Source organism: Ambystoma mexicanum, chromosome 6p, assembly GCF_040938575.1.
Source record: "Ambystoma mexicanum isolate Mex_15411 chromosome 6p, UKY_AmexF1_1, whole genome shotgun sequence".
Classification (NCBI taxonomy): Eukaryota; Metazoa; Chordata; class Amphibia; order Caudata; family Ambystomatidae; genus Ambystoma; species Ambystoma mexicanum.
In genome coordinates, this window is record NC_090935.1 from 516,264,330 (window position 1) to 516,286,832 (window position 22,503).

General features: G+C 46.6%; 1 protein-coding gene across 3 annotated transcripts in view; it reads left to right on the plus strand.

Moving 5' to 3' along the window:
- SMIM15 (small integral membrane protein 15) overlaps positions 1 to 19,199 on the plus strand; it is a 148,796-nt gene extending 129,597 nt beyond the window's left edge. For all 3 annotated transcript variants that reach the window (XM_069627330.1, XM_069627332.1, XM_069627331.1), the window contains one exon: positions 18,521 to 19,199. In XM_069627330.1, coding sequence (XP_069483431.1) covers positions 18,521 to 18,758 — 238 coding nt within the window. In that variant the 3' untranslated portion in view covers positions 18,759 to 19,199. The remainder of the gene's footprint in view (positions 1 to 18,520) is intronic.
- Positions 19,200 to 22,503: the final 3,304 nt, after the last annotated feature.

The following is a 22,503-nucleotide window of genomic DNA, read 5'->3' on the forward strand; positions in this document are numbered from 1 at the left end:
CTAGTCTGATTGCCCTCCGCTCCAAAAGGCTGATGTGTAGTTTGGACTCTGATGGAGACCAACGTCCGCTGATTGTCAGATAGTTGGTGTGAGCTCCCCACCCCTTGAGTGAGGCGTCCGTCACTACTGTTTTATCTCCGGCCATGGTTGCCAAAAAGATTCTCCCTTGAGGATGTTGTCGTTGCAAGCCCACCATGATGGATCCTGAGCAACTGCGCTTGGGGACTTGCAGATGATCTGACTTATTCTCCGTGAATTGGACCACTGAGTTCTGAGGGCCCATTGGAGGGATCTCATTCTGAATCTGGCCTCTGGCACCAGAAAAATGCAGGATGCCATGAGGCCGAGCGACCTCAGGAAATCTAAGGCCGATAGATGCTGGGTTTTTGGGAATTTTGTTACCGTCTGCTGGATGTGGAGGGCTCTCGCCTCAGGCGGCGAGGCTTTTCCCAAGGAAGTGTCCAAGACTGCTTGGATAAACTGGAGTTGTTGGGGGGGGGGGGGGGGGACTTCTTGAAATTGAGGGAGAAGCCCAGGTTGTGGAGGAAGTGGCAGGTGATCGACAGGTGTTCCTGAGCTTGTTCTGGAGAACGTGCTCTGAATAGCCAGTCGTCCAGATAGGGGTAGACGTGAATTCCCCCCTCTCCTGAGACTTGCTGCCACTACCACCATCAGTTTGGCGAAAACCCTCGGAGCGGAGGTCAGCCCGAATGGCAGAACTCAAAACTGATAGTGAGCACCGCTAACTGCGAACCTCAGGTATTTTCTGGGCTTTGGATGGATTTGCACATGAAAATAATCATCCTGAAGGTTCAATGATGCCAACCAGTCTTGGAGTTGGAGAGCCTGAAGGATCTGAGAAAGGGTTACCATCTTGAACTTGTCCAAGTCCAAGATGGGTCTCGTCCCTCCATCCTTTTTAGGGATGAGAAAATAGTAGGGGGGGGGGGGGGAGTTCATCCCTTGTTCCTCTCCGCTACAGGTACATGTTCTATTGCACCTTTCTCTAGCAGGGTTATAATTTCCTGCCAAAGGAGCGGATCTGGAATTTTGGTAGAGCTGGCTCCTGGTGGATGATCTTGAGGTCTTTTTAGGAAGGGCAGGCAGTAACCTTGGGCTACTGTCTCCAGTGCCCATGCATCTGAAGTAATGCCCTGCCACTCTTCCAGATTCTGGGACCTTCTGCCTCCCACAGGTGTTTTGTATGATAAGACCTCAGAGATTTGGAGGCGGCTGAAGGAGCGGCTGAGGACATAGATGCCGTTCTTGAAGGTGGCTTTGTAGTCTTTGACGTCCACCATGAGTGGCATTCCTTTTGCCCCTTTGAAAAAGCCTGTCCTCTTCCTCTACCAACGGAGGAGTAGTATCGAAAAGGACGACCCCTCCAGGAAAACGTGCCCAAATAGGGTTTCTGAGGCTGTCGCATAGAGGCACTAAGGGACTTTGCTGCCGCTTTCGAGGTCTGTTGTTTTTCTAGGCTCTCATCAGCCTTACTACCAAACAGCCTCGAGCCATCAAAGAGCATGTTGAGAAGCCTGGTCTGTACATCTGGTGCAAACCCCAACTTTCTCAACCACGCAAATCTGCGTAGCACTGTGCTTTATGCCATGGACCAGCTAATACTATCAGCAGTGTCCAGACTGGAGACATTTCCCCCCCACCCCCACATTGCCTCCTTACCGTCTGACTATATTCAGGAAGCCGTCCCTTTCCTCGCCTTCTGGAATAGGCTCAGCCGCCGCCGAAATGCATTCCCACAGGGTATGTGTGAACCTGGCCAGAGTACAGGTGACATTGGTAGATTTCAAGGCCATGCTACCCGAAGTAAATACTTTACGAGCCCAGGCATCAACCTTTTTGTCCTCCCTGTCCGGAGGTATGGTTGGGTATGCTGTCTGCCTGGAAGTAGTAGCTGCCTGAATAACCAAGCTTTCTGGAGTACGGGGTCTACTCGGGTATTCTGGGTCAGAAGTAGAAGTTCTGTAATTCTTTGGGAGATTGCGGTCTACTGCAGCAATACGATTAGGTTTTTCCCAGTACTTTTCAACTGTTCTTTGTAGTGCCCTATGAAAGGGGAGAACTGGATCTTTCCGGGGTCCTCTGACTATAATATCCGTCATATCGTCTTGTTCAAACGTAGGGAGGCTCTTCCCCAACCCATATATTCAATCACCCTACTCCTCAAATTCCTATACCCTGAGTCTGCATATTCTGCAGGATCAGGTGCAGCAAACTCCAATTCGGGTGATGTGTCCACACCACTAGCAGAATGCAGAGGTTCAGATGGGTCTCATTTTTGTCTCTGGATTTATCAGTTCCTCTGGAACTTGTCTAGTGCCATATTTTACTCCAAGAAGAGTGACCTCATCATCTTAACCAGATTCTTCAAAAATTGAAGACCTGGTCCTAAAGAAGTCCGATCTTGGTAAAGGTGTAAACCTTCTCTCTTCCTCCTCATAATTTGTCGAAGGAACCTTCGACAAAGGCGTTGAGGATAAACTAGGCTTTGTCATCAGAGCAGTCGGCGTCGAAGTTGCGCCCGACTTCGTCAATTTTTGTTTTCTATGAGGGATCGGAGAGACACTCGACCCTCAAGGATCTCTCGACGACTTGTCGACTCGAGATCTATGGGTACTACTAGGCTTTACCGTTGTAGTTCCCGACTTCCCTGCGTCGTCCAATGGAGCAACCGGGGTCTGGCTTTTCTGAGGTTTCATCGAGGGGGTCAAGGCCGCGTTCTCAAAGACCTGCAACATTCTTTTCCTAAAGCTCTCCCATTTTGAAGGGGAATCCAATCTAGTCGGACATCGATCCAATTCTGTCGATTAATCGGATGATAACGGAGATCTTTCTCCTTTTTGAGCTTTTTAGAGGAAGACGAAGACGATTGTCTCGACCTGCTATGAGATCAGGATCTCCGAGTGTTTTTTATGGCGTTCCGATTCCTTGAGTGGGACGATTTCTTTTTAAAAATGTTTTTTAGACAAGGCTTTCGAAGAGCCCTTCGACACCTCCCGCCACACCGCTAGCTTACTTTTCCTCTCACAGAGGGCCTTCTCTGTCATTGACTGACGGGAGCCACAGTCGCCGGTTCGATGGTCTGATCCGAGACACCACAAACTGATACGGTGAGGATCGGTGATGGACATCTTCGACCCACAGTCCTTACACTTCTTAAACCCAGTTTTGGGAGTCGGCGCGGTCGATGAAGACCTTTTCTTGACAGAAAATCTCGAAGCGCGCCGATCACGAGAGCGAAGCAATCGGAAAAACTGAACTGAAGCCAACTGGTGCGGCTCGAGCTATTTATACCATCAGTGACGTTGACACGGTACGGAGCCCGTCGAGGGACATTCAATGCTGCGACCTCGAGCACAGCGCCCTCTGCCGAAATTTCGAATCTGTTCAGCGCGGTTCTGTATGCATTGTCCCTCGTGATGTGTCTATAATATAATGCAACGTGTCCATATGTATATTTAGTAGCAATGTAGTGCTGCTTGATCAATCGTGAGCATGCACGTTATTGTAACTATCCATTGTATCAAATAAAGATGTGGTGCTTCGCTAATGTACAAGGCATTCGAGAAACTTGTGGAGACATGACACATTGCTGCAAACACATAAGAGCATATCCTAAAGCTTGTATATGTCAGACTCTAATTGAGGGCACGGCACGTGTAGTGCAGCGCTGCCGGCTTGTAAAAGCGTGTCCGTTGGAACCTAATTTTCGTTGGGAAACTCGCTATAGATTTCAATCGAGATGCAGCATCAGACACATGCTCATATGGGCTGTACAGCCGGTCTGGCGTTGTTTAAATAAGTTGCTATGGTAACTGGAACAGGCCATTTTATTGGTATCTCATGTAGCTACAGACTGCACAAACCTGGCAGTCATCATGGCTTGTAGGAAACTCTAATGAAGGCTATGTTAGCCAGCTGTAAAATTATGTTTAACCTTTTTATATTTGATGGCCCCTCAATGATCTAATGTTTCAGAGTTGCTTCAGAATTTTATGAATGTAGTGAGGTGACACATTGCACAATTGCTGACCTATCGTAAAACATAAATAAAACAGACCTGTAAGGGTAAATCTTTCAGAATAAGTGTGACAGGCATGTGATTTTTCATACTAGGCTGTATGAACGTATATGGTAAATGTTACTGCTCGTCTGTCAGAGCAATGTGACCTACGCAGTAGATTCCTGATGCATGTGTGAGTGCGCTAGTTAGCCCTTGTGTAGCACCCAATCTGTCCATCAGCCAAAATGAGAGTATGTTTTTTTTAATTATTAATCCATACTCCTGAAATTAAGATGTTATCAAAATTGGGTACTCTCAGAACTATGTCAAGAGGCCAGTTAATTCACTCAGTATCATCTGGCGATCATCGTATTCTTATACATGTTCAGTTTTGAGTTATCAAAAAATGTGAGGGAGAAGTTTGTTTGTTTCCAGACACCACTGAAACAAAAATATTACAGGTGTTCGGTATGCCTCTGTATAAGAGTACTGACCCCACCCCAAACTGAATACAGATAACCTGATAGGCTGATCAGTTGACCCAGTATTGCAAAAATCAGAATGCTAGTGCTTTTTGAAGATAAAGAGTGCATATAGGGTGATGCATAGTTTTGGCGGTCTGAATGACTCGGAAGTAAAGTTTGTCTCCAGTATTACTCGCATATCATGAATATGTAAAAATGTAGTCCAGAACCCGGATAGAAAATGAGTTATGCTCGGAAGTAAATTGGTTTGCCGTTTGGTAGCCGAAAATCTAGGCTCAACAGAATGAGATTTTCTAAGATGGATGCCAAAATACAAAATGGCTTCGGGAGCAAGTCCTTACTCATGCAGATAATGAATTTTCTTTGGCAGCAGTTCACTGTAGATAAGTACATCTGGTATGGTATATTTGGAATTTCTTGACAAGAAATGTGGATATGATTGATTAGCAAATCAGATAATAGCATGGGAAAGCTACCAATTAGACAGAACAGCTGCTTACCTAGTAACAAATGAGATGTGCATGAGGTTTCCCACAGTATTAGCTGCCAAGTAAATTTGGCAGAGCCTCGAACTAAGAACTGTTTCTTGGCAGGAGTTTAAGGATGTATAATTATGTTTGACTGACACAGACCGATTGGCCCATTCCAGTCTCAGACGCAGCATGCCAAAAATGAGCTAATGTGGCTTGGTGAGTGACAGTTAAGCCAACCAATCGAAGACCAGAAGGGCTTTAGTTTTGGCTGAAGGGACCAATCAGATATGTATTCTGAAATAGTATGAAGTGTTGCATCAGTCTCAAAGGCCTATAAAAGGCAAGTTGATTGTAGGAGCTCTGTGTGCTTCCAGTGATATTAAAGATGACTGAACTTGTGTCCGTCTTCCTTTGCTCTTGTGCCAGAGTCCACATATGTCTAGACTGATGGGATGCAGAGGGTCCCCTATATATTGCTATCCTGATTCAAGTATTTTTGTGGGTTATGTCATGCCATGGCATCATTCTTATATTGCTCAGTGGTGCTGGTAACCAACTGTCGAAGGTGCTCTTGTCCTGTCCATTTTCTGTTGCTTCGCAGACACCCCCATGGTGTTGGCCGATAGTCAGCATTATTGTTGAATAAGTAAGTTCCATTCTATTTTTTTTTTTTTATTTTTTTTATTTTTTATTAAGACCTTGATCAACTGTATCCAGGCGTTGGATCCACTGTTGTTCAAGCTTTCTCAAACATCTCAGTCGCCTCCTCGTGGTAGTGGCTGGATCACAAACCAAATGAAATAGTTGTATTTGCTGGTAGATATACATAGGGACGACTTGCATACATGAGGGGCACATCCGAGGGACAATGATTGATTGTTTATTTATATAGCGCCTATACACTGTGTTTCAAAGCACTTCAAGGAGGGAGGGAACATAGGAAAATAGTTACATTCAGTTAGTCCTTGAAACAATACAGAATATGAAAAATTACCATCGTACTAGGCCTGTCAACATTTCTGATAGTGCAAGTGCATAGAACAAGTAAGGCAAGAGGGAAGGAAAAGGAGAACAAAGCAAGCAGTAACATTACTATGTCTGACGACAATTGATGTAGTGCAGGTGGTATACAAGAGGAGGGGAGGGCACGGGGCGATAAGAAAGGGGAGAAGGAGGTGAGCTAGGCGCGCTACTGTGCAAATTTGTCAAAGACAAATTAAAGAGCAGGGGTGGGGGGGAGGAGGGAGAAAACAAGGAGGAGAGGGGAGGGGAGGAGGGGAGACAGACAAGCTGCTATCAAAAGTCCAGGGAACAGATAAGAGTAAGTGCTAAGAGGGGGAAGGCTAAGAGGATGGTAGAAGAGGGAAGGAGGATGGTAGAAGAGGAGGGAGTTATGGAGGGGTCATGGGGGGCAACACACTCACGGGGGGCATGGGTGCACACAGACACTCACGGGGGGGGGGGCATTCGTGACCATGCTGAACAGCATATTCAAATGGATTGTCCTCCCACGTATTCCTCATCTTTGATCTTCCTGCTTCAGCTGCTTTGGATTTTTTTCCCTGCAGAGGTCGCTGTACGTCTATGCAGTCGACTTGATGTTCCTCAAGGGCTTCCATCCTGGAGTCTACGTCCTTGTGTGTGTGTGTATATATATCACCTGCAGTGCCCATTGGCTTCAGTTCCGTGTTCCACGATGGCTAACACTTCGAGGAATACGGCACGCTTCAGGGTTCTTGTTAGGCAAAATTGTATGCAGTACCCTTTTGGGTGCACTACAACAACCCTGACCTCCTGGCAATAGGAACCTAACCTTTGGTATAAGTCTGTACTACACAGGTTGGTAGCGTGTTGAGCAGCCAGGCTCATCTCAAGAGGGGTCAATGTGAGCAGTAGGGGGGTTGCACAGAGATTCAGTGACACATATTCAAATAAACTCTTACACACAAGGTTTCTTGATTAAACAATTATTGATTTAACAGTCAATTTGCGTAAGCCTTCTTCAGAAGGTGGCAATATAATAGAAACGCACTCCAAAACACACACTTAGTTTCTCTAAATCAGCAAGTACCCATTTTGGATGGCACAGACACTTCGGACACCCTCAGGTGACTTAAATAGCTAGGAAACTGTGGACATTAATGTATCACTTTTGCATTTAGGGCAGTACTTGGGAGTATTTCAAAGAAAAAAGATTATTAGAATAAAATGAGGGATCTCACAAATATTCAAGTACTTTTGGTAACCCCCAATGCAAAGTAAGTGAACCCCTTCCTGGAAGGAAGACAAGACACAGTCGGAGGGAAGAAGAGTTATTCATGGAGCCAGGCCAGGCCAAAGTCAATTGGACAAGTCTAGGTGAGCTGAAGCAATTCTTGCAGGTAGGTAAAGGTCTTGCACAATCAAGCTGATTAGGCTTGTGAGGTAAAGAAGCTGTTCGCAACTCTACAGAAGCAACCAAGACCAGTCTCCATTGTGAACAAGTGAGGTTACACAACAAGAGGTAAGTTCTCTTAGACTGTACAGTACCTTTTGGTTAGAAGAAATGGTTACAGTTGGCTCCTGTTCCTGTGCAGCTCTGCAGATTCTGCGTTCCTGGGCCTCAGTCGTGGGGACAAGAGGGAGGACTTCTGGAGGATTCCTGCACTGCAATGGGACAGTCGGCGACAGAAAAAGGCCAACATCTATTCAGTGGCACTTCACGGTTTCAGCTCCTCAGATCTCAGAAAATAGCACCACTGCAGACTCTTGGCTGTTTAGATGGGCTTTCCTTGCATCTGGGGACCAGCACTCTTGCGGTAGCTTAGGCTCATTCCTGGAGCTCTTGGGCAACTTCAAAGCAACACACAAACTGGTGTTCCTCTCCCTGCCTCTTCAGTTCCAGCAGCAACTGCAGTGGAATGCAACCTGATTCGAGAGGATATCCAGGTGGCTTTCTTTGGAGGTGATTGGTCCCACCAACTCAAGGGGAGAAGTCCTTGCAGGGCTTCTCTAGTCGAGAAGAATTTGGAGCTTCAGCACAGCAGCAGGGCTTCACCCGGCAAACCAACGGTCCAGGTGTAGCAGCAGACGTCTCTTCCAAGTTCTTCTTCGGATTCCTTCATCCAGTGGTCGACTCTGCCTTCCAAGCCAAAAAGCCTCACCTTTTTATGCAGGTTCCAGTCAAACAGGGTGGCCATCCTTGCCTGACAGCCAGCTGGCCAATTGCCTTTGGATGCATTCTTGTAACCAAGGGGTTTAAGCACAGGAAGTTTGGGGAACCTCCCTCACTTCCTGCCCCAGCCAGACATACTGGAGCCAGAGGCAGGATGCACTCATGAATCCCGCCGAAGACAAAACGAACAAAGGGACCAAAGGTTTGGCGCGCAGAGTAAATCTCAAGCACCTTTCCACAAAAATGTTGAAAAAAGAATACATGGGCCATTTTGACAAAAATGGCACCCTTGGGTGCTTTACCTCAGCTGTGAACGCAGCCCGCTGTAATCACACCATGGTAGTTAAAAGTAAACCACTGCCACCAGCCATTCATCGCGGAAAGGGTAACGTAAAAATGTTACTTGAGAAACTAGACAAAGGGTATACTAAGTAACCCCTCCAGCCCCCTATTGTAAGATGGTGTGTGCTGGGTCTATAAAGTTACAATGCAAGTAAGTCCATTTCACTTCACTGCTCTTGGAAACAGTAGTTTATCCAAGAGAAGGTATTTAAACCTTTTGGGAAATCTGAAAGACTTCCCTGTGCCACTGCACTGAAGGTGCTGTGTGGTACAATGTAAAAGATTATGCCTATGGAGTTTCAGACTCCACAACCAAAAGACGCACACTGCTCCAGTCATGAGAGAGTGGGGGGAAAAAGGGTCTCGCTCTCTCAAGGTAAAAAAAGAAAGTCCTCAAAATCCAGCAAAGGTGCTGGGGGTCTCTAAGGTAGAGAGGAATTGGCATATTTCTGAGAATTCTCCCTACCAGTTCTTGTGAAAGAAAATGTGTTTATTCGAGTACGATGACCTAGTCTTCGACACAGTCAGCCCGGAAGACTGGGTTAAAAAAATGTCTTCACTGCAGCACCAAAATGCCGCTCACCGATCCTCCTTGTGTGTCTCTGGTGCCTTGGCGTTAGGCACTGGACCACTCCTCTGTTAAAGTTACTTAATGGAAAAAGAGTTGGTTGGTAACTAACTCTGGAGAGTGAAGAGTTACAAAAGTTCTTACTTACCTTTTAATGAGTTGCACTATTCTGAAAAGTATATGTAACATCTTTCTTTCCTTAAACTGTTTGCCATTCTTACAGAAGATCTAAGGGTATATTACTCACCTGTGATTTTGTTGTACTCCTTCCCAAAAGTAATGCTGTTGGTTTCACTTTATTATTCCTGTTGGGATAATTGTATGAGTCTTCCCCAATTGGGTCTTGCTGCCCTGGACTTGCTGTTAGCCTGTCCAGTCCAGAACAAGTCTGCATTAGGTTTTGCCTACCTAGAATAGCTTTGAGTCATTCATAAAGTGTAATATTGGGTTTTGCTCTCTGTGGTCTGTTTTAGAGAGACATGCGTCTTAGGTTTACACCTGCCTTGTAGCTACTGTAAATAAGTGTGTTGGTTTTACTTGCCATGAGTATTACTGTTATCCTAAAATAAATTAGTTATTGCTTACCTTAGTCTGTGAACGGAAAAGCAACTGTAATGAATATTACACCCGAAGGTCCAACTACCATAGAATGACTGTTATCCTGAATCATACTTGTGGCTTTATTCTGTTCCTAGTATCTGTGTTTCACTAGAAAAGTATATTGTCCAATTGAGATGACTGTGATTTCTTGCTGAGCGCCACCGTACAAATGGTGGGGTCTACTACCCTTGATTTATTAAATGTAATCTGAAAGTAACTATTGGTTTTTACTCCACGGGAATAGGTGTGACCTATACTGAATGTGTATGAAAAGGTTTTACTTCCCTAGAACTACTGTTAGGTGTTACAAATAAGGTTATATGCTTTGGTCTGTGTACCTTCAAGCATAGTGTTGTTTTTTAATAATTTTGATTATATATAATGTGATGGTACTTATTTCCCCCAAGATTCTTTTGGGCCTAATTTTATTTAAATAAGCCATTTATTTTTACAATACATGGTGTTTCTTTGGACCATGTGTATTACAATTTAATTTGTACTGATTCTACAGCCCTCTCCCTCCTATGATAAGCCTGGCTGCTCTGTTTACGATACCAACAAACTCGGGTGGTACATCCTTATACTAAGAGTGGAGTCTTGTACTGTCTCAGTTAAATGAAGTTGAGTGGAACTTCGGGAAAAACTGCTATGACAATATGATGTTCGCATATGAAGCACATCTCGTCCCACATTGTGCATTTTTTTTTTTTAAGGATCATGAATACTGCACCATGCCCAATGAGCAGGTTGTTATGCTATATATGATATTGCTTTCAAGTGTAATGAATTCTGCATGGAATAATGTAAATACATTAGATTTTTAAAAATATAAATGGTTAAGCGCAGCATTTTTTCCACATCTGCACTTACAGGTCCGGACACAGGAGGGCAGGGTAGCTTTATACTCGCTCACTGCTTTACATTTACAATCCCCCTCCCCCCCCCCAATCATGAGCATTAGCCCCCCAGGAGCAAAACATTAGGGCACAACCCTTGTTTTTTCAAATCCTAAATCCACATTCATGTTACAGAAAATGGTAATTCCCCTCAAACAGACTTGTAAAACTGTAGATATGAACACGCAGGCCACGGGCTGTGGCTTTGTGGCAAACACAAGTTCCAAGTCTTGAGGCCCCTGGTCACACGTGTATTTTTGGGAAGGTTGGACTGAGAAAATATAGCTTAGTTAATTAGTTGTGCTCTTTCCCCAGAAACCCTCACTGTTCCCCCAAAAGGCTGCAAGCGCTAACAACTACAATGTCTACAGAGTGAAACATCTATGCTGATAAGTGCAGGGCTCAGCCGGAGGAGATGAAAAAAAATAAATAGGCACCAAGTAACGTGCATGCTGCAAGCCCAAAGGACCAGTCATTAATGCGCTGATCATAACCTTCTGCTAAAGACCATCACAGGGCATGGCACATGCCATCTTGGCTCATCGCCTGGCTCTCCCCTGCAGGCTGATCCACAAGCTCTTTCTTAGCCATTAGGAAAAACAGGGCAGATTTGAAAGGGATTACTCTGAAGTGGTGCAAAGGGGGGTGAGTTAAAGCCGTTGAACAGTAAAACTATGGGAATAGCCAGTTCTGCATCCACCATCGCAGTCAACCACCCACCATCGCAGTCAACCACAGCCTATCTGTAGTCTGCCGTAGAGCTCTTTTAGGGCATTGGGAATTGGGAGTGTTTCCCAGTGCCTGCAAATGGTGAAGCAGGTGTTGGGTGAGATTCTATGCAGTAACCCTGTGGGAAACTACACCAGTCTTGTCCTCTTGGTATTGGGTAACCCACCTATTGTTATAGGTCTGTACTAAATAAGTTGGTAGTGACTGAGCAGCCAGACTTCCAGCAGTACATTTTGTCATTTCCAAGAGGGGAGCAAACCTCCTCCCCTAAACCTCTCCCAGAGAACAGAGGGAGATGCCTACATCAGAGGACCCGTTCAGCAGCTCCAGAACCGGTACCCAGCCAGCACACACTGTGCCCTGCTAGGTTCTGCCAGCAAGCTTCCTAGGTGGGACGTGCCAGAGAGTCTCAGAACAAAGGACAAGGCTGTTGCCTGCAAACACTCCTGAGCTTTGGGCCGTCCACCTTAAAGGACGACACAAGCCCTGAAAAGCAGCTAGGTGAAGAGCCACAAGGAGCATCAGCGTCTATCTTTTAAGGGCATTTTTGAGGCAGTTGAGCCCTCCAACTGCGACCGGCTGCGCCAGCTGCAGTCACAAAAGCCGCCCGACACCTCGACCAGCGTTCCAGATCCGCCAACCAGCACAGACAAAGATTCTTGACCCTGAGCCGCCATATAGGCCAGCCTGCAACCGTACGTCCAGCCTCGCTTGCCAAACTGCCTGCCGTCTGATACCCGCAGCTGTCTTGAACTCTGTCGCAGGAGCTGCACAGCATCCTGGAACTGACTTGCCGCTGTCTAGCATCAAGATCATCTCAGGCACCAGGTACATTGTGGTTCTGTCCCCCCGGTCCTTCTCCGAAGGCCCTTATTGACGTTTACAACCCCTTGCTCCCTTGGTGCCGAAACCAAATAACCTTGAACAGTTAAGACTGATTAGATACTAACAAGAGGTTAGTCTGTAAAGCAGAGTGCAACCCTTTCCTTCATGAAGCTGTCTGTCCTCTCTGTTCTCTTACAGGGTGGGTTGTATGTTGCAGTGTTCTAGAATTGTCTGGTGTAATAATAAAGTAGATATCTTGTATACAACCTTAACTGGACAGTCCCTTTAATCATTGGGTAATAATTGTATTTTTGCTGTGTTGCAACTAACCAACGATCCACGACCTTGTGGCGATCAGCCCGACGTTCCATCCACGTTAACAAACCTGGGCAAGGAGGTTTATAATTGGCTTGTGTTTCCATCTGTTCAGATCCCTTCTGGTGTTCTAGAAGTGTGGGGCTGATTGTGGTTTAGGAAAGGATATTCATCCCTGGACCACTGGTGCTCCTGAAGTTAATTTGTCACAGTGGTGGAAGGCTGATGGTTCAATAGTGATTGAGGATCAGCAGTCCGGTTTTACAGCTGTTGAATTGATGAAGCTGGCAGCAATCTCTGGTTTATTTAGTGATTTCTTCAGTGCACACGACAAATCATCTTGTTGCAACAGTCCCTAAGATTGGGATGGTTGTTTATGCATGCCTATGGAGAAAGAAAATGGGTTCGTAAAGTACAACTAGTTTTCCAGGACTTTTTTTATCCTGTTTGCCAGTGATCTATGTAGAGAGATGTAAATTGCTTCACAGCATTTTCTCGAGCAATCGAGCACCCACCTGGATGCGACCATCATGGCTTCCATGTTGGAATGTGCCTTGTGATCACTTGCATTCACGCGGAGTGCTGTGTCTCACTGGTACTGCCAGTGACGATGGCATCGTATCTAGAGCATAAATTAAGTGTTTGTCAATAGGACCTGGGTGTCTGGGGGTACTACGACAGCCCTTAGGATGTCCCTGTGCATGGATCTACCTACTTCGGTCAGTGCTGTATTGCTATGTCCACATACATGAAATGGGAGGAAGTCCATCCTCCCATGGATGAATGCCAGTTTAGCCGCACGATTGCTGTTTCAAAAGTGGGCACCCATGTTGGAACCTTTTCTGTATAGGTTATGTTGTCAAGACGGATGAATGCAAGTGATCACACAGCACAATGTGACATGGAAGCCATTATGATCGCATCCAGGTGGGTGCCCGATTCCCTTTTAAAAATCCAATAAAATCAATGTACAGCTCTGGAGGAGGGTTGGGGATGGGACATGGCAGCATTTCAGAGTGTTGACAAACCCTTTCATTTGGTTTACATTGTACATATTAGGGTAATTAAAGGTCTGGAACAGTGCAAGACAATTTTTTGAGTCCCAGGGAGGGAGCGCACAGCATAAAAAGACAGAGGCTGCAAAGGTTTGATTTATGTGTGCGTGCATTTTGGGACAATTTTCCCTGTGTTGTGCATAAAATGTACTATGAACGCCCCCAATTGAGATAAAGAGAAGTGGAGAATCTGATCGGCTTACTGAAGTGATTTCATTGTCTCCTGCTGAGATTACTGACCAACAACCTGTATTTATTGATGATGATGATGATGATGATGATGATGATGATGATGATGATGATGATTGACTCCTACTGAAGGAAGAGTGGTTGTGTTTTGCTCCTGAGAAAGGTGGAGATTTTGTTGCTGAAAACGGTTGACGCAGTGCTTAGTCATTTTCTGATAGGGATACCATATTAAAATACAATTTTAAAAGCATTGTCGTTCATTGCATAACAGCAATGAATAGTTGATTTGGGTATACATCGTACATGATGCACACTGGGGATGGGTGGAATAAAGTAAAAAAATAAATTAAAGAAGGACATTGTTGCAGGGTACATCCCGTCAGCATTTAGGGAGGGGAGTCTTATGTTCTTGATTATGTATGGTTTGTGAGTGATGTTCTATTTGGTATCTTTTCGTGAACGTGTTGACTGTAATGTGGGTTTTTCCCCACCAGGAAAACAGCTGGTGCAATACTACCACAAGGAAATCATAACAAGAATCTATCAGTGATCATGCATTAAGAATGATTGAACGGTTTGCGTTTAGTGGAGGGACTGTTTTCTCTTTATCCTGTTAGACAGGCGACGCAACACCATCTCCTAGGGATATCTCTCCTCCACGGATAGCGTAGTCCTTCGGCGAGGGCTAGAGACAACTTGGTCAGTCTGGTTGATTCAATCTAAGCATTAAAAAAAAAAGGTCTCGACTTACGTCACCCTTGTGTATTCTAATATAGTCCTCTGGTGACAGAGTTAAAGAACCTTGTGTGTAATAGGTTCCCTGTATATGATTGCTGAGTCCGCTACCTTAAGGGGTCGTCTGAGCATAGGTTTTTATAACTTCCACCGTTTACTCTGAGGTGAGGCTGGTAGCAGTTTGGGCTACCTACACTTATAATCTTGGTTTCCTCTTGTTTGCTTGACTGCGTGGAATCATTTGTTGTCCCTGCATTGTGCGTTTTGTTTTTTCTGTGCCCAGTGTTTTTTCCCCTTGCTGCGCCTCCCTCTATCCCTCCCTAGTTTCCCATTGGTCATCCCTTTTTGTGTGTGAACGAGGACCTAGTTCTGCGTTCATTCACCGAGCCACTTCCACCATTGGTTATCCAGTCCTATTTGTTTGGGCGCATCAGCAAGCCCCCTGCCCGTCACAGCACCCTTCCGGCGAAGGACCCTGAGGCTAAGGACAGTTTCAGTGGATGCAGCTCCAGATGGTGTCTGCCGTTGGCAGCAGGGGAAGAAGGAAGCCTGAGCAGTCACCCGCTACGACTAATCGGGTAGGTACGGGAAGGAGCCAATAATCCGTGTACGCCTCCTTCTGACCTACCCCTCCTGATCTCTCCTACGTCTTACCGCAGCATGCATAGACACCCGCGGTAAATCCTGTTGCCTTCTCCATCTCAGTGAAAATCACATTTGACATGGCTGCTGTGTTTACATAATGATGCATTTGTCCCCTCTTCTAGGAAAGTTGAATCTGGGTGTTTTGCATTGCTGTTTTACATTGCTACTATGTTTAACAACTAGGTTTTCACCCTGCATTTAGGAAAGTGGATTCTGATTCTACATTGTGGGAACTTTGATACTGTTCACTGTCTCATTAGGCACTAACCCCCCCCCCCCCCCCCCCCCAGGTTCCCCACTCTGTGGGAGTCGCATGTACATCTCGGTGTACCTGTTTACTCCTTCTGCGTGTTCCCCACTGTGTGAATTTCCCCTTCCCCTTGCCCCCCCCCCCTCATACTGGGCTGTGCAGCGCTAGGCTGTCCCTCATCTCTCCATCCTCCCTCCTTCTCACACCCTCATGGTGCTATCCGTTCCCCCATCTTCTCCAACTGCTGTTCTATAACCTATTTTCTTTCTTTCTCTTTTTCCCTTGCTTTTTCTCTTTCCCTCCCCCTTCTGCGCCCCCCTACCCCCTACCCTGAACCTCGAGTGCAGGGTGGCTGAAAGGAAGTGGAGGGCTTCTTGCACATTGTCTACTGGCCTGCCGCCTGCTCCAAAGGCAATACAGACTGTCCTGTGCAAGGAGAGCGTCCACATCCAAGCCTCCTTCTCTGCGGCCTTTCGAGCTGGCCAATCCTGCTGCAGTCTCCACCTCTCTTGTTCCCTCCCAGGCTCTCTGTACGGCTCTGGCCGCTCACTTCACCACTAAAACTCGGGACATCCTGTCGTTGCTTTCCTCGTCCTCTTCCTACCTCTCTTGATCCCCTTCCTGCCGCCTCACCTTCTCCCTGACACCTGCCTAGGTTTCTAGACCAGTCAGATCTACGAAAGTGTCATCTAAACAGGTGCTCACATGCTCCTCTAGAATCATCAAGGACCACATTGACACCCTCGCTCCAGCCTTTGCCAATTTCTGCAATCACTCTTTCACAACTGGATATTTCCCCTCTTCTCAAGCACTCCCTGTCCGGTAAACTATTGCCCGATCTCGTCACTCCTTTCCTGGGCAAACTCCTGAAAAGTCTGGCTCTCTCCCAGCTTTGTCTCCATACTGAATCTGTTGGTTGTCTTCGTGACCATCAGTCTGGCTTCAGAGAAGCCAGAGGCATGGAAACTACTCTCCTGAATACCAGTGAATATCTGCTCTCTAATCTCCAGCCTTCCTTCTGTCCTCATCCTCCTTGACCTTTCCTCTGCCTTTGACACTGTCGACCACACCATCCTGATCAACCGGCTCTGACACCCTGGGCATCACAGATCAGGCCTTGAGGGTTTGTCCTCCTTCCTTTCGGAACGGCCCTCCCAGGTCCAACTTGGGTACGTTCTCTCCACCACCTCCCTCTCCACATGTGGTTTTCTCCCAGGCTCTAACCTCCATCCCTGGCTCTTTAATGTCTACTTGGCCCCTTTGGTTCATCTGATCTCTACTTTCTCCTCTAACATTCAGTGTTACACGGATGACGCCCAGCTCTCGTTCAGGCTCCCCTCCTCCTCCTCCTCTCTCGCTCATTCCTGACTATCTGCGATTCCGGATTGATGTGCTTCCAATGATCTCTGCCTTAATGCCAGTAAGACTAGGATCCTTCTCATTGGGACCACTGCTCCGGCTATCCCCCATGCACTCTGGCCGCCCTCCTTGGGCCCTCTTCCTTCATCTTCCTGTGAGGCAAGAATCCTTGGTGTCATCTTCAACTTCACTCTCGGACCTCGCCAAGAAGTCCCACTATCAGCTGCACCTCTTCAGAGGTATTCTTCCTTTGCTTACCTTCCACCAGAAGCTTACTGTCTCCAGAGCCCTTTTTCTCTCTAGGCTAGACTACTGCAACAGCCTGTTTCTCAAACTGCCTTCCTCTACTCTCCGGCCTCTGCAACTAATCCAAAACAGGACTGCGAGACTTATCCTTGACCTCAAGCCCAGGGGCTGTATCTCTCAGCACTGAAATCTCTTCACTGGCTCCCTGTGGCTGCTAGAATCAAGTTCAAGACCTTGTGCATCGTCCAGGGGCTTTGGCCAGCACCTTCCTTCTCGAGCCCTTTGCTCAGCTATCTCCAACTCTCTGAGGGTCAGACGTGGTGGGTAGATTTCTCTCTTCTGCAGGTACCTCCCTGCCTCTCTCAAACGTGAGCCGGACCACCTGCCTCTCTCAAACGTGAGCCGGACCACATGAAGTTCCAGAAGCAGCTCAATATTCTCTTGCTGACTACCTGTCTGCTGCACCGTCTGGGCGCCTGGCTACCCTCAAGCATAACAGCTACCAGGCTCCCCCATGATCGGTCTCTCATGGACTGCCTCCGGGCCACCGCGCACTTGGGGCCTGTCCATGCCTCCCTGCACTTACCCAGACTGTCACTGCCCTGGTTGCACTTCCTCAGAGCATTGCTGCCCTGATCACACACCACCACCCCCCCCCCCCCTTCTTCCTTCCCCTCTCCCCCCCTGCACTTTAGCGCTTTCGCACTTGCACAATCTGAATGTCACAAGACGTAATAAGATCCTTTGTATTGTCCTCCCTCTGTCTTCCGTGCTTTGTCGCGCCTAGAAATACTTGTGTGCAGGCACGTTATGAATTTCTTATATCGTAAACTTAAGTTGTTAAGCGCTGCCCTCTTTTCTGAAAATAATGGGTGGCATCCATCTTCTTGGAATGCTTTGAAGGCGCTTTCACATAATTTAAGAAGAGTGGTTTCTATCCAATGTGGTCTATCCATGCTTTTAAAGCGTTTTGAAAACCGGGTTGTTGTAACGGATTTGCTGTCTGATTGGAAGTTTAGTGATGAGACTATGGTGTCATAGATTTTAGGATCAGGCTGCCTTTTTTGAAAGCGTTACAACTTGAGGGACTCGAGCACAATCCTTTCTTTGTTTAATGTAAATATGTAAGGCAGAGATGTGTGCAAACATGAGCTAGCTTTGTTGCTGCTCGAGGTGCAGTTGGCAACGCTTTTGAGTACCGTTTGAGCCTCCATACGAACTTTATGAAAGGGCATCCGAGGACTTGAATGTGTATGAAGGGCATGCAGGGAGAGCAGTTTCTCTTCCTGGAGGAGGGAGGCTCTAAGGAGAAGGAGGCTCCCAGAAGCCCAATTACAGTATGCGTGTTTCAGCAGCGGCGTGTTACTAAAAAATAAGTAATGCAGTGTTTGGTCAGAAAAGGGTATAGTGACACAGCAGGACGTTACTTGAATATAGTGAACATATTTCAACATTGGCACCTGAGGGTAAGTCTTGTAAAAGCACAGGAAAGACGCACATAAGTAATAGTTGGAGGGCAAGGCAGACTGCAGTGTTTCAGGAGCTAGAGACATTTTCAGGCTAGATGGACTCGCTGATAATTGTCATCAATAAGAATCATAATTGTTTATAATTCTGACTTTTATTCTTGTAGGTTTGCTGCAGAGATGATTGATATTAAAGCCTGGGCGGACTACATAGTGGAATGGGCTGCAAAAGACCCATATGGTTTCCTCACCACGGTTATCTTGGCTCTTACGCCACTATTCCTTGCCAGCGCAGTTCTCTCGTGGAAGTTAGCAAAAATGATTGAGGCCAAGGAAAAAGACCAAAAGAAGAAGCAAAAACGCCAGGAAAACATTGCAAAAGCCAAACGGACAAAGAAAGATTAAGCACCAGAAGCACAACTTTCCTCTGTACAGAGCATCTTGGAGGGGTTGTTGTGGTTTTATATTCTTTTTATAGATTCTACGTCCTTTATGCAAGAAGGCTTTTAAAATCTTTGTTACCGCTTTACAAATGGAACTGGCATTAAAGAAGCTACAATTACCTGACCAAAACACTGTAAAATGTTTAACTACGTGTACCAACAATTTAATTGTTTTCATTCCATATGTATATAAACGGTACCCACAAAAGGGTGACCTGTGTCAGTCACAGCAAATTGGTCTCCTGGGTATGCACGCAAAAAAAATAGAAGTGCTAATCATTCTACTAATAACATGTTTTTTTAATATAGATGTTTTACCAGTATATATAGGGATTTAACCAATGATTAACTTTATTCCTATTCAGAAATAAACTAAAAAGCCTCTGATGTGCAAACATGTAAATGATGAATGGCCTGTTTTGTTCATTTTAATTTATTGCTTCAATGCTTACTTGGGGTGAAAGAAGAAAAGGCTGCTGAGGGGAGACCTTGCTTATCGTGTGGTGTCTGCTGGTATTGCTGTAATCGTCCTGCCACCGGACATTTGTGGGGAAGTAGACCACTTTGTTTAATGCGATTTACCTTGGGGTCATTGTTTTTATCCTTACTAAGTCACTTTCTACAGGGTGAGTAAATGTACCCTTGTTTAACAAGATGTTAATAAAAATGTAATTGGCCTTTGATTTAGCGCAGGCGTTCAGCTAAGGTTCACACAGATATGAGTCGATGTAACTTGGATTTTTTTTTTTATTCCACAAACCTCTGGAAATAGTATGCAGTATTTAGGTGAGGGCATTCAAGGGTAGAATGACTATGCCTAGAATATGAACTTGAGCCTTTCCAGTGCTCCAGTAATTTTCTAGCACATCGGTCTGAACGTATAAGCAGTTCATTTACTGTAATGGAACATATGGAGAATTAGCATTTCATGTGTGTGTGTGTGCGCAATTTTAGTTTATACTATAAGGTGGTTCCACCTATAAATAGCCAAAACGAGTAGCATAGTAGTGCAGGTCGGAGGTAGATGGCTTTTTATCCCCCAACTGATCGCCAATGGCAAAGCGCGCCTTCACTCCATTATTTCAATCCGGCAGTTGACATGCAGAATAAATCTTCTCCAGCATTGGCTCTTTTATGAATTCACATGCTGTGAATATTCCCTGTTGTCAGGCTGGGAAAACCTTGGTAACTTTATTATAGTAGTTTTCCTATGGGGAAAAATTTGACACCTTGAGTGTCCTATCGGCGTTGTTATGGGTGCTTTAGGCTGCACCAATCGGAAATCAAATTTATAGCTCCACCCCCGCGGCTTCCACCTCAGACTCAGATTTCAACCGTTGGATTACCTCAAGTTCTCTCCAGAGAATTTGTCTCTAAACGTTGGTTTCTTCGCATCAGCTTTTGCTGTTTTCCAGTCTTTCGTCCAAGAAAGGTGGTGTTCCAGGTCCCGTTATGTCATCTTCGGGTCTGAGGAAGTCTTTATTCAGGCCGTGTGAGACCTGTGGCCTCAAATGTGTAAGAGTACCTGTACTGTTTGTATCCCAATCACTCGTTCGACAACTTCACCATCTGTCGGGTTCTCCCCAAAGACCCTCAATGACAAACGGGCGCTTGATTTGCTCCCTGAACGAGGGTGCCTATCCAACTTTTTCGGCTCTTCCTGCGGGGGCAGGTACTCCACTCCCTCGGCCAAGAGGTTGCCATCGCTCCAGGGAGCTCGGACGGAGGAACCACTACCTAAGAAGCGGCGCACAGGTGAGCCCAGGTCTTCGTCTGCTTTGGAAAAAGCCAAGCAGTCTTCTGCTGCACCGCCTTTGTCGAATGTTGAGGGGTTGCAAAATCCCCCCTCTCAGGGCGCATCTGCATCATGCTCTGAAAAATTATAGCAGGGCTTACACCAGCAGCAATCCGCGGATCCAGCCCGCTAGGCTTTGTCATCAGAGAAGGACCAATCAAAGCCTCATGCTTCCTCCTCGTCAACTAAGGACAAGCAGCACTCCTCATCAGCATCCAATTGGTCTTCTTCGGGCCTTGAGTCGTTGAAGCACAGATCAAGGTCGTACTCAAAGCGGCCGCCTTCTCCATCTACGGTGGTATCGGGGTTGCAGACCGCATCTACGACTCATTCCTCGTCGACAGCTAAGACGACTGGTTCATCAGCGACTATATGGGCGTCTCTACTGGCGTCGACAGCCCTGCCATTCGCTGTCCCGTTGACTACCATGCTGTTGACGACTGCTCAGTCGTCGATGACGAATAAGGCTCTGGCGATGCAGACTTGCTCTGCTAGACGTGCTCGGTCTGAGGTGTTGGTGGTAGTCCCGCCTTCCAGGGATGTCTCAAAACATTCCGAGGTGGTTACGGAGCACAATCTTCTAGAAGGGTTTCCAATCGTGCTGCCTGAGGACATACTCCAACATAACACCTCTGACTTTGAGGCTCCAGTCTACGACGAGCGTGTAACTTTGGAATCGGATCCAGAAGGGGGTTCAGATCAACCTTTCCTGGATCCATCGGTTTTGGGCTTCCACCCTTTCCTTCCATCCATGTCAGCGGGTATGGGGGTCTATGCCGCCTTAGTATCCTCATCAACCCACGCTCATTGCTCTCAATGGAAATGCTCACTCCTTTGCAAGCTCTCCTAGGGCAATTGGATGCCAGGCTCCCGGTACCTCAGGCTCTGTCAGTCCTGGTACTGCTAAGCACGCCTTCCATGCCTCCTCAGAAGAATGCCTTCTGCAACCATGGGCCTTGCTGCAGGAGGGCATCCCCACCTAGACCTCCTCCGCCTTCCCCTAGGGTTTAGTCCTCCCCAAAGGGATCAGGAGGAAGGGGAACTTGATGATTCAGAGAAAGACATTGCTCCGCAGGACACTCTTTCCAGAAGGGCAGACACCTGGGACACAGACCCGGACAAGAATACTGAGTATTCAGGCCCAACCATCGCCAACGGATGACATTGGGGCCTTCCATGCTATGATGGCTAAAGCCTGTCAGAGATTTGGTCTCCTCCCGGAGGAGGAAAAGGCCTGTTTCTTGTTGGGCCACATGGGGAAGAGGAGAAAGTTGGTTTTCTCAATCCCTATATTGGATCACGTATGGCCATAGGGGCTCCGTACGATGAGGCACCCGTTTACAGAGCCAGCGGTCAAGGGCCACTTGGAAAAGAAGTTCAAAGCTCCTGAATCCACTCTGAGGTGCCTGACATCACAACCTACCACGGATCAGTTGTTACTGTGGCGGCTAGTAGAAAGGCTTGCACCAAGCACAAGTGCACCAACCAAAAACCTGGTGCTTTCGATAAGAAGGTCCTCACTGTTATAGCCACTACAGTAAAGGCTGCCAACTCGTTGGCCATCATGGCAAGGTACAACTGCGAGATGTGGCACCATCTGGTACCACTGTTAGACCACCTACCCGAGCAGCAGAGGAAAGCAGCTATGATTTTGGTGCGAGAGGGGAGGAGGCATCGAACCATAGTATAAACATTGCGGGCGACTTGGTGGAGCCTGGTTTCAAACAGATTAATAATGGGGTGGTTCTCTGCCGTCAAGCTTGGCTTTGCTGCACTAATTTCCGGCGGGAGGTTCAACACAAGGTTGTGGACATGCCTTGTGAGGGGCAACATCTGTTTGGGGAGAAGATTGACAACGCTTTGAAAAACATGAAAGCGGACTCCGATACAGCGCAGTCCCTTACAGCAGGGC